Raw genomic sequence first — 12,408 nt, 5'->3', positions numbered from 1 at the left:
GAAAACATGAAAACAAATCTATCTTGCGTACAATAAATATCTCGACTGCAACGCCCAAATCAGATGACGCTGCTTGCCAATATCCCAATCCGAAAAGATGAAATCTTCCGGCCTCGTACGTCTGACCTGGCCATTTCCAAAGGCAATCCCAGGACAACTCCAAACGACCACATGCCTGCAGCTGCCAAATATGTCGAAAGGGAAAAATTTACGTCGAGCCCAACTTGCAGAGCTTTCGTCTCCTGCAAGATCGCGGACCTGTCGAGAATTCTGCAACCGTCATGGCACGTTTCACCGACAAGCACGAAGACCACGACATGGAATTTCTGGGACACATTCTTCTCCGACGAGCAATCCACAACCAATGGAACCTCCTTCAATCGCCACCGCCCTCAAACAATTCCATCCCCTCCGAAGCCAGCGCAGCACAATCCAATACACTCCGAACTTTTGTTCCCCCATCATCCAAGCATTCAACACCACCTTCCCCTATTCTACCTTAATCCGAAACCCGCCCCCAATCCAACATCTCGCCTCCCTCCGCTCCATCTCAAATTTTTTTTTCATTCATCCCCAACCCAACCCAATCCACCTCCACCTCGACCTCGACCTCGGCCTCATATTCCCACATCACATGGACAGACTCCAGCATAATTCCCAGTCTTTTGGTGGAAAAAGCTTCTGTATTACTCTTTGACGTTGTTGGGGGAAAGATTTTTTCTGCCGGGGGGGTTTTTTTCACATTTAATACTTAAAAAAAAAAAAACTGAATGGAGCCAAATTAAAAGATAAAAAAAAAATCGTGTTGGTGTGAAGAGAGAGAGAGAGAGAGAGAGGCGAGCGAATTAATATGGATAAGGAGGGAGGGAAGGAAGGAGGGACCTTCCTTACGTTTTTCAAAAAACAGGCAAACCAAAAAAAAAGGAATTTTTCTTCTTCTTGCAAGGAATTTAATCGAGAGGAGGGAGGGAGGGAGTATTCTACGTAAGATTTGATAAAGGGAAAGAGGGAGGAGGAGGGTATAGAAAGATGAAAAAGGAAGAAGACGGAAGGTAGAAAGAGGATCGGAAGAGTAGTTCGATAAGAGTAGAAAGAGGAAGGAAGGAAGAATTCTAAGAGAGGAAAAACAAAAAACCGGAGTGGGAAAGACTACAACGCTACGTATTACGATGACAACCCCTTGGAAACGATGGATACACTAGAGCAGAGCAGAGCAGAAGAGAGCAGAAGCATCGACAAATCTTCTTTCCTTTTCAAACAACAAAACCCAACAATATGTCACGGTCTGATCTACTCTGGTCCAATCTGGTATATGCATTGCATTGCATCTCAAACACCACCAAACGCCTAACGACCGAATCCAACGCACTCATCGATACCCGCTCGCTCGTTCATGCATGTATAACGAATACAAAAAAGTCCATTCAACGGCTTTGCACGTTCCCAAAATTCCAGTCGACGCCCGCTCGAAGATAATCATGTCGCATGTCCATCCAACGCCTTGCCTTTCCTTTGCGCGCTTGAACAAAAATTTCGGGAATGGACGCTGCAGCTGCCGCCTGTTGATGATGATGAAAAGTCGAAAGAGGTTCCACAATCCAATCGCTTCCTTCGAATCTATGACAAGTCTGAGAAGAATTGATTCATGATTTCATCTTCGCTCATTTGCGGGAGTCGTGGTTGTGGTGGAGTGGTGATCTGTGGCTGTGGTTGATACTGCTGCTGTTGAAACTGCTGTTGGTACTGCTGTCGATTCTGCAGCTGCTGTTGTTGGCTGCTGTTCCGACGCATCATCATCTGCCTCAAGACTTCACGCTCGTGCGCTTTTTTCATAGGCGGTTGGTGTTGGCCGTTCGGTGTGTGCTGGGTCATGGCTGGAGTCTGATGGTGCTGCATCGCCGGAGTCTGATATTGCTGCATCATTGGCGTCTGCTGGCCGAGATGCATCTGCTGTGCCTGCGCCTGCGCCTGCATCCGACGCTGCATCATCACGAGAGCCATCTCCTCTCGAGTGACCGGCATTTGATGTTGCATCAGTGGTGTCTGCTGGCCGATTGCCATCTGTTGTTGCATCGCTGCGTTCTGATACTGTGGCACGCCAGTCATAATCTGCTGCCACATTTCCGACATTTGATGCTGCATGACTTGTGTCTGCTGACCGGTTGGCATTTGCACTCCCATTGCGGGAGTACCACGCTGCACTGCTGGTGCCTTCGTAGGTGTTTGCTGGCTGGCCGATACCGAACGCTGCATTGCTGGTGTCTTCATCGGTGTCTGCTGGCCATTTGGCATCTGCTGTCGCATCGACTGCAGTTGTTGCTGCGTCATTGGCGCCGTCGTTGGCGTCTGCTGGCCGATTGGTGTCTTCCTCTGCATAGCCTGAGTGTGACGCTGCATCATCTGCGTTCGTTGGTCAGACTGCATCTGCTGTTGCATCGCCGGCGCTTGATAAATCTGCTGCTGCATCGCTGGCGTTTGGCGACCGCTTGGTGTGATTTGGTCAGCTGGCATCTGATTCCGCGTTGGAGTCTGCTGACCCATCACAGCCGTTTTTTGATGCATCAATGGTGTCTGCCATCCTGTTGAAGACGTCTTCTGGCGCTTTGAGGGAGTCTGCTGGCACATTTCAGCAGCGTCTTGCTGCATCGCTGGTGTCTGTCTTCCCATTGCGGCCATGTTTTGCGGCATCACTGGAGTCTGCCGGCCTGTTGAGACCGTTGGTGTCTGGGCCATGTGTTGGGGCATCACTGGCGTCTGCCGTCCTGTTGAGACCGATTTAGGGCGCATAGTTGGTGTCTGCTGCTCACCAATCGTCTGCAGCTGTCGACTCGCTTGCATCTGCTGAAGCGCGAAGTCGGGGTTGGTGTGCTTTGGCAGCTGACGGGTGTCTTGCTGCTGAGGTTTTCGCAGCAAGTCCTGAGGGTCGACAGTCTGAGTTCCACCGACTGGCTGCACCTGTTGGTGTTGGAGATGCTGCTGAGGCTTTCGCTGCAAGTCCTGAGGGTTGACAGTCTGAGTTCCACCGACTGGCTGCACCTGTTGGTGTTGGAGATGCTGCTGAGGCTTTCGCTGCAAGTCCTGAGGGTTGACAGTCTGAGTTCCACCGACTGGCTGCACCTGTTGGCGCTGGATGTGCTGATGTCGCGATTGTGCTTTACCCGACATGGCAGGCGATTGCGAGATGTGCTGACGCCCTGCCTGGGAGTGACCTGGCGTGACAGCAGGCATGACGGGCATCTGAGCTTGTGTCAATGGTGGCTGTTTCTGACCGTACATTTGGCGCAATGCCTCAAATTGTCTCGGGTCGATGGATCGAGAAGCGTGCAGAGCTTGTGGCACTCCTCGTGCCTGGCCGCGGTATACTCTGACCGACGCTGCGCCTACTGCTGGTGCGCATGATCGCGACTGTGGACGAGCGGTGTTCTGAGGGACGTTCTTCATAATTTTGTGCGGTGCGTGCGGAGTGGTGGCAGCGACATAGCGCATGTTGGCAGTAGCATTCTTTGGAGTCGCCGCCCTGGCAGCTGGTAGCGGCCTTTGCAGAGCTTGCGGTGGACGCTGTGTGTTCTGGCTGGGAGGCCGGCTTGCAGCTCTGACCTGCTGCTGTTGATGCTGCTGTCGATGCTGCTGTCGCTGCTGCTCCTCGAAAGCCAGTTGAGACTGCACAGCGAGATCTTGTGGGTTCTCGCTTGCCGATGACGGAGCATATGTGGGAGCAACAGGCGCGGCGTGCGCTTGGACAGGCGAATCTTCAATGACGATGACTTCGTTGGGTGTTGTTGTGGTGTTCAATTTCGGCTCATTCTGCTGGGTCGGTGCTGGTCTGCTTTCGTCCTGGACGCCGCTGACGAGAGCCGCCTCGCCCTGCTGGATGGCGTAGATATGCTTCTTCGTTGCCTCATATATCAGTTCTCCCAACACCGCGCCTCGAGCGTCTGGGTGTGCCTCTTGGACTTCTTTGCGGACTTCCATCATGTATGGAGGCTCTCGCTCGGGCGACATAGGTGGGAGGGCCAGGTGATTGAAGTCTGATTGAATGGCATTGCGATCCATCTCTGCGATCTCGTACTTCAGCATGTAGTACAGGCGGTCCTCGAATTCGTTGTGTGAATGAAGGTATGGGTTGTAGGGCTGGGTCTTGCGCATCTTGGGCACCTCGTATGGGGGAAGCTTCAAAACCTCCGGTGGTGGGTTTCCAAGTGGCTTCCCATCCTCGTCGTCGCACATGTAATGCCTCACGATGAAGCCATTCTCGTCTGGTTCGGGGAGCTCGAAGATGTTCTCGTCGTCGGTCTTCTTAATCACTGCGCAGGTGTGAGCGGGAGATGCGAGTTGAGAGGATGGCTGTCAACTTACAATTATGGTCGAGAAAGGCTTCCATTATCATGGCGGGTGTCAGCTCATAACGAACGCGCTGTTCCGTGGGCATTTTGATGTGTGGGAAAGATGGTGGTTGATATCCAACGGTGCGGTGGTGCGCAAAGGTTGAAGATAGCGAAAGTACGTGGGTGGCGGATGGTGGTGCGCAAGATGGCAAGGTGGTAGATGGCAGAGTGGTGGCGAGTGTGGTCAAGATGTCAAAGAGGGCGATTGTAAATGGCAGAAGGTGTGTGGGTGGTGTGGGTGCGGGTGCGGGTGCGGTGCGGAAGTCGAAAGGGCAAGAGACAGAAGACGATACTGCAGGAAGGTCCACGCTGAGTGGGTCGAAGCTGGGACCACTATGTGTCCGCGGGCGACGGTGAATGAGGACAATAGGAAAGTTTGGAGGGGTGGAGGGGTGGAGCGGTGGAGGGGTGATGATGCTGCTGCTGCCGTCGTCAGTCCTCACAACGGCGCGGGGGGAAGGACACAGCGTCTCGCACTGCCGTCGTGAGAAGGGGGAAATCAGCGTACTCACCACATGCATTCGAGAGCAGCCTGATCTGGCGCTGCCAATTCTGCTGAGCGGGATGCGGCCGTATTTGCGCAGCCTTGCGACCTTTGCCTTCCGAAAGTGGCCCAACGCTCAGTGCATCCTCTGCTCCGGCAGCCGTACTGTCCTCACGGCGTTCCCCGGCCGTCAAATTCGTTCTCGGGCACTTGCAGGACAATAGGAAAGGCGAAGTAGAACGTCTGCTCTATTCGCGTAAGGCCATCACGTGGTCCGTGGTATGGTCTGTCGGCAGCAAAAGTGGAGCGGCGTCAACGGCCTGCAGTGCTGCGCTTCACCGGTCGACGTGAGGTTGAAGTTGAAGTTGGGCGGGCAGAAGTAAGGGCACGGGCACGGGCACGGGCACGGGCAAGAACACGGCGGTATCGTCTCCAGCTCAGCGCGAAATTGCTCGGCGACAGCGTGCGAGTGTGTGGGAGTGCGAGTGGCCTCGCCCAGCCTTTCGCGAAAGCCTAAGCAAGTACAGCCTTGTCTTGGCATCAGCCTTTCGCCATCCCGTCCTCAGAAAGCTTCTGCTGCCCTCGGCGTCTTCCGTCTTCTACATGCCATGACTTCAGCGACAACACCTATACATGCTCGCAGAAGACACTGCTTGAGAAGCCTCGACCGTGTAGCTCTTGCCTTGCCTCTACTTTTCACATTCGCGCCACATGTGCGTGAGTAGATGGATATTTCCTTTTGCACAAACTCCCACTCCTCACATGCACTCATTCAACCTCCGACAAGAAGCTTCACGCGTCGACGTGAATAGCGCTCACTTCACATGACAAAGCCATTCTTAGATAATCTCACTTTGGCCTCCGAGTCAGACAACATCATTCTCCCCTCTCGCACTCAACCGTCCGCATCCACCAAACATACACCATACACGCGGACCATGCGACAACACGCACTCGAGTATGCGCCGGCAGGCTTCCATGCGACTGGATATGGAAGTGGCGATCAACGCCAGATACATCACCAATCTCAGATGCAATTCCAAGACCCGCACCTACACACCCATGACATGCATCCGAACAAGCGAAGAAAACTCGACCCGGAAAGCACGCAAAAGACGATGATTGCCAGAGCCCTGACCAGAGCTGAAGACACACACCGCAAGTCCAACGCCACCTGGCCGGCTGTGCCACCACCAGACATAAACCTGCCGCAATTCGTAAACCCTCGAGATTTGATGCTACATCCGGTCATACCCCGACCAGAGTTCTCATGGGACAACAAGTTTCTCTTCTCTTCCAGAGACTTCGAGAAAAACGAGGTCGTGCCTCTCAGGCCATTGGGAAGTCGTCAGCAGCCACCTCCTTCAAATCTGCAACCGATCCCGAATCCACCACCAAGAAAAAATACAAACGCTCCATCAAAGATCGTAGTACTGCCCGGTATCATCGGCATCGATCCAACCACTGCTATCCCAAGCCCTTCGCCGCAAACGATCCCAGCACTATTTTCGAAATCCGACGACACTGCACCACCCAGCCAATCCCGATTCCTCCCAGCAACAATGCCCCTCCCAACCCGACGAGACTCAGGCGCCCAAATCCCTTTCGACGAAAGCAAGACTCGACCAATCCCAAGAAATCGAAATCCAACCCAAAGCATCACCTCCAACACCTCCGACTCCGGCAGCATCTACACAGACCACTCCAAAACACCACCACCACCACCAGAATCCTCAAATCCAAAAACACCCCCCTCAAGCCCACCACCACCACCACCAAACCCCCAACCAAAGAAGAAGAAGAACAAAAATCCCACCACCACCCATAACCGCCGACCCCCCACCTCCCTCCCCCCACACATCACCTTCCAACCCGGCACAGCCCCCATCCCTTCCGAAATCTCCACTCTCGTCACGCACCTCAAACGTCTCCCACGAAAAAACAACAACAACAACTTCCCGCAACGCACAGCATTACGAAAATTCTCCGACTTCGATTCGAGGTATGGGGTGTTGAAGAGGAGTTCGATACTGTGGAAGGAGTGGGTGGGGGATACGCGGTTGTTTTCCGAGGGGGAGTGGAAGTTTTTAGGGAGTAGTGGGAGTGGGAGTGAAAGGGGAGATCGAGATTAAGTAGTTAGGGAGTAAGGTAAAGTCGAGATTTAGAATATAACGACGCTTACTAATAAATTTTAGTAAGGACTCGGAAAAATAAGTCTAGTAGGACTTAGGCTCGGACAGTATAGTCTATAATTAATCTAATTAATCTAGACCCCCCCTAAATTAAATTAGATTGCTAGGACCCCTAGATTAGATTGAATTAGATTGCTTTAATAGGGGCTAGATTAGATTAGATTAGATTGCTAAATTAGTAGGACTAGGCGAGATTAGATTAGATTAAATTACTAAGCCTACCTAATTTAGCCCTCTAGCCCCTTCTAGAGGGAGGGAATTAAACTAGACTGCTTTAGAAAGGGCTAGATTAAATTAGATTGCTTTAGAAAGGGGCTAGATTAAATTCAATTAGATTACTTAGTTAGTAGGAATAAGCTAGATTAGATTAGATTAAATTGCTAAGCTAATCTAGATTATAATCCTAGATTAATTATAGACTATACTAATCGAGAGTAAGATAAAGGGATAAGGAGATCGAATTTAAGTAGTTAGGGAGTAAGGTAAAGTTAAGATTTAGAATATAACGACGCTTACTAATAAATTTTAGTAAGGACTCGGAAGAATAAGTCTAGTAGGACTTAGGCTCGGACGAGCAAGTTCTACTACTAGTAATAAAATATAATATAATATAGTATAATATAATATAATATCTATAAGGGTTAGAGGCTAAGTAGTAAGAATATATACTAAACTTTAAACTAAACTAAAGGGAGCACTAAATTAATATAGCTACTATCTAGATACCTTAGAGGGAGAGCCCCTTCCTTAGTATCCTACCCTATAGGCGTCTAGCGCGTCCGATATATAAGTATAGGTATAGATATCTTACTTACTTACCTTTTAGTAAACCTCTACTTTCCGGTCCTTCTTTACGCGCTAAGCGCGCGCGTATATATCCCGCTTATCCGCTATCTCGTAGCGACTTTATTTCCTAGCTAACTTACGCGGCGCGCGTATACGAACTCGTTTAACCGCTCTTAAGTAAATATATTTCTCCTAGCTCTTCCCTATCTTCCGGTTCCTTCCTACTACTCGGATCTATCCTACGACTCTATATATCTCGCTTACTATCGTCCGTATACGCGTACGCGTATATTACGGTTACTCGCGATAGATCGTTAGGTAACTTCTTATTACGTATAAGCCGAGGCTTCTTTAGAGAGGCTAATATAAGCGGAAGGCGGAGATAGAATAATTAGTATAAAGGTAATTCTAATTAGTAAGTAGGTAATATAAGTTAAACGCCTCGAGCTATAAGAGTATTCCGGCGTTCCTAAATATAAAGGAGATATCTTATCTATAGTCGTAAGCGACGTAAGCGACGCTATCGCTCTCGACCGCTTCTATCGCTCTTAGTAAGATAGAGCGATAGCTTAGCCCTCTAGTCTTAGCGTCGCTCTAAGATTATATAAGGACTTTAACTAATTAGATCCGTAATACTATCCCCCTCCTTAAGCGAAATAGTCCCTTATTCCGGAACTTTCTAATTCTAACTTCTTTATTATACTAAAGTTATCGAAGGACTTATCTTCTCGCTAGCGTAAGGAAAATATCGTAAATAATATCCTCGCCGACTGCTTCGAAATACTAATCCGCTACTTTTATTACGAATAGGCTAGTAAATCCTATAAGGTCGATCTTCGTTCCGGTCGCTACTCCGAGTACGCCCTATATAGCTAGTCCTATAATATATAAGTTACTCGTATAGAGTATAAAAAAATCCGGAAAGCGCGCCTAAAGATAGCTAAAGATCTTAAGGCGCCTAAAGAGGAGGAGGACCTCCTTACGCGGAGACTCTTCGAGTACCGCGTAAAGGTCCGCCGCTTACGCAAGTCGCTATATATAAAGGAAGATCGGGAGGTATAAGCTCTTAAGGCAGAGGAAGCCTCTATCTAATAGGCGGAGGAGCTCGAAAGAGAGCTAGGCTCTTCGCCTATAGAGCCGATATTATTTTCGTTGCCTACTAACGAGCCGTTTCCCCTAAATAGCCGATTATAGATATCTCCTTATAACTAGAGTCGTCTAGATAGGACATCCTAGCCTGTCTCTAAAATCCCTAGTAGGAGTGCCGAGAATCTAGTATCCTAAAGGTATATATTTTTAGTGTTTTCTATCTATTTTATCTTCTAGCTAGTTAGTCTAGTAGTATAATTCTTAGCTATAAAAGACATAGTTGCTAGGTACGCTATTAGAGTCCCCGCTCCTCGAGCTGTACTACCCTAGGTCGTTAAGAACTCTAAGGCGCTATAATCGATAGGGTCTAAGAGGTCGTAGGTTTAATTCCTATACTACGTTACGAAAACATTTTTTCTAATCGCGTCGATCCTATCGATCCTATCGATCCTAAGCGATCCTAAGCGATCCTAAGCAATCCTAAGCGACCGAGTCGCGATCCGACTTGCGCCTAGATCGCTTAGAATCGATAGGATCGACGCGATCGACGCGATCGACGTAGTAAATTTTTATATATATAGGATCGCTCTAGGTCGCTTATAGTCGTAGTCGTTAGTAGTGTTTATACTATTCGTATAGTGCTATATTAATACTTATCGACTCGTCGACTCGGTCGTATTAGTCGACTCGGTCTAAACTAGAATATACTAGTAGTACTATAGTTTTAAGTATATTACTATTATATTAACTGTCGTTACTATATGTCGCTACATCCTATCTTATACGTTCTCTATAAACTATAAAATCATTCTTCGCCGCCTTAGTATTATTATCCTCTATGTTTCGGAGGTACGATTTCTATATACTCTATATAGTACGTTGCCTTTTTATTACTCGCCCGTAAGCCTTTATAGCTCGCATTTCCTTATCCTTCTATTCCTCGTCGTAAATTGTGTTATACGTCTCGAAATTAACTATACTATTAATATAGCGAGTCCTATACGGGGCGCCTTCGTCTACGGGTACGGCGTATAATATATAATAGACTAGTAGTAGGCTATATACCCGTCGCCCTTTAAGTCTACTATAGTATAATAAAAGACGCCGTAGCCGGATTGTCGTTAGACTATACGTATCCTTATACTCGCTCTTGTCGTTAATATAGTCGTAAAGCTTAATAAAAACGCCTATAACGGGCCTCCGTTTCGTCCTAAGCCCCTTCCTATATTTGATTCCTATTTCTATATTAATCGAGATTACGTACTTTAGTTAAGCTAGTAGGCGACCGCCGAATCGAACCGCTAATTTATTAGGTGTTTCTATATAATTAACGTTGTATTCCTATACCTATATAAAATTATAACGTCTATTACCGTAGAGCCCCTCCTAGTTTAGTATATATCTCGCGAAGTCGGCTACTACTACGTTAGGATGTTCTATATCCTTACCTGTAGGCTTCTAGTATCGGATTCTGCCGTAGAAGTAGATCTCTATGTCTAGGACGTATATATAGTCCGTTACGATATCGTTAGGGTCGGCTACGGTGCTTAATACGCTATTCTTATCGTAGGCACCCTATTGCCGTACGAATACCGCAATCGCTTATTAGAAGTCGCGACCTAAGTTCTCTTCTATTGTAGCTATAGCCTCCCTTATCGTAATCTACTTAACCGATTTCTTTCCGTTCCTCTATTTCTCGGGCTAGTATCCTAGGATATCCTCTACTAGCCGTACTATAGTTAGCATTATTAGCTATTGCGTATACTCCTTAATAGTGCGAGCATTTGTAGAGATTGCTATATATTCTTTATCGTCTTCGGCCTATATATTTAATCTATTAGTATCGCTATCTAGTACACTTTCTTCCTAGCTAGGCTTCTTATTTATTAGCCGAAATACAAGCTTTAGTAGTTTATAGTATTTATACTCGAAATGGCTAGTATTTAAGTCTAGAAGATTGCCGAACGTCTTAATATAGCTCGGGGCATATATTATACCGTAGAATTTCGGTATATTAAAGTGCCCTTCTATTTGTGTTATTATTAGCTCGTTAGCTTCGTCGTCCTCGTCTATTGTAACCGCATCGTCGTTATTTAAATCGTTCGTTCTTCGCGTAGTAGCCTTCGCCTCCCGCTAGGCCCTCTTCTATACCTTTGTTACCCTATATAAGCGAAACACATTCTTCTATTCGTTTATCCGGTATAATGCTATCCTAAGATACTTAACTGTTTCGTCGTTATAGCATCTATATATCGCTAGAACGGTAAAGTCTACTAGTATACATAGAAATCTTATCGCCTACGGTTAACGGACCTCTTCGAGTAGTAGTATAAATACAACTAATAAGACTCGTAGGACGCTTTGCTACTCTTAGCCTGTCTACTAAGTAACTACTAAGTAGTAGTAGAACTTGCAAAGATTAGTATATACGGGTATATATGCGAACCGTCTATCTAGTATCGTATCGATAATCCCTTATACTACTGTTTTCCCTAGCTTTCTTATTTTAGTAGACAGGCCCCTATTTAGGGTCGAGTCGGTAACTAGTCGGTATCTCCTCGTTTTTATATAGCTTATCTTGTCTACTAGTAGGTCTGTAGTCTATTAGATTGCGTATATTAGCACTCCTTTTAGTAGCTAGTATAGTGTGTCTACTACTAAAGACTAGTATATATCGACGTGTTTCTAGCGCTATATAAAGCAATCGATGTCGTAGACGTTCTATAGATCCTTCGCTATGTATTCGCCTTTGCGTTGCCTTAGATATCGCTGCTTCGTAGATTTATATAACCGCTATTCTACTATAATATCGAGGTGCTCTCGTTCTATCGGGTATACTAGGCAACTTAGGCAATGTATGTTTGTCTTAACTCCGGTAATTGTAACTTGCTCTTTATAGTCTACTAATATTACTACTAAGATTAGAAAGCACCTACGCGTCGCGCTATCTACGTATATAATGTCCTAGCCCTCGCCGTCGGCCGCTTTTATAGCGGAGCGAAATATATATACTATCGATATGTAATATATACTGTTTTTAGTAAAACTATCGCTATCCTTAACGACCGGTAGTAGTCCTAGTAAGATCGTGCCGGGTCTGTTATTCGCGTTGCGTACTCGTACGTATAGGTTTCCGATAGTAAGGTATATAGGGTATACTATTAAGTTACCTTAGTAGTTAGTTATCTACGTTTTATCGGTTAATACGATTAGAGGTACGATCGTTACGCCGTCTACATTTATCTTGCTCTAGGTATCCTACTACTAGTCTGCTAACGCTATATTAGAGTAGATTCGCCGTAGTAGGTCGTTAGTCGTCTATACTCGATATAGCTTATATACTAGATTATTCCTAAAGCTACTATAACCTATTAAGAACATTACTGCTTTCTTAACGGATCGGTATCGCAGCACTAGCTCCGTACTACCGCAACCCGTTCGACTTATCGGAAGGCATAGCTTTCGAATCTTT

At 47.0% G+C, this 12,408-nt stretch overlaps 3 protein-coding genes across 3 annotated transcripts; 2 read left to right on the top strand and 1 right to left on the bottom strand.

Moving 5' to 3' along the window:
* Positions 1-6: 6 nt before the first annotated feature.
* On the top strand, positions 7-814 carry MYCFIDRAFT_179090 (uncharacterized protein; the record flags this gene model as incomplete). The annotated part of the gene is made up of 5 exons (XM_007933198.1): positions 7-27; positions 64-278; positions 310-668; positions 714-731; positions 777-814. 5 exons carry the CDS (start codon positions 7-9, stop codon positions 812-814), a joined length of 651 nt encoding a protein of 216 aa, XP_007931389.1.
* Positions 815-1,164: 350 nt separating this feature from the next.
* MYCFIDRAFT_179089 (uncharacterized protein) lies at positions 1,165-5,778 on the bottom strand (the record flags this gene model as incomplete). The annotated part of the gene is made up of 14 exons (XM_007933197.1): positions 1,165-1,244; positions 1,283-1,328; positions 1,366-1,386; positions 1,430-1,559; positions 1,625-4,256; positions 4,306-5,004; positions 5,045-5,070; positions 5,139-5,369; positions 5,395-5,468; positions 5,520-5,551; positions 5,581-5,626; positions 5,666-5,687; positions 5,723-5,728; positions 5,765-5,778. The coding sequence occupies 14 exons, from the start codon at positions 5,776-5,778 to the stop codon at positions 1,165-1,167; spliced, it is 4,059 nt and encodes a 1,352-aa protein (XP_007931388.1).
* A 29-nt stretch (positions 5,779-5,807) lies between these two features.
* Positions 5,808-6,982, top strand: MYCFIDRAFT_179088 (uncharacterized protein; the record flags this gene model as incomplete). The annotated part of the gene is made up of 2 exons (XM_007933196.1): positions 5,808-6,914; positions 6,968-6,982. The coding sequence occupies 2 exons, from the start codon at positions 5,808-5,810 to the stop codon at positions 6,980-6,982; spliced, it is 1,122 nt and encodes a 373-aa protein (XP_007931387.1).
* Positions 6,983-12,408: the final 5,426 nt, after the last annotated feature.

This window comes from Pseudocercospora fijiensis (assembly GCF_000340215.1).
Source record: "Pseudocercospora fijiensis CIRAD86 unplaced genomic scaffold MYCFIscaffold_10, whole genome shotgun sequence".
Taxonomy (NCBI): Eukaryota; Fungi; Ascomycota; class Dothideomycetes; order Mycosphaerellales; family Mycosphaerellaceae; genus Pseudocercospora; species Pseudocercospora fijiensis.
The sequence above is the reverse complement of the archived record's forward strand: the minus strand, read 5'-3'. Positions and strand labels throughout refer to the sequence as shown.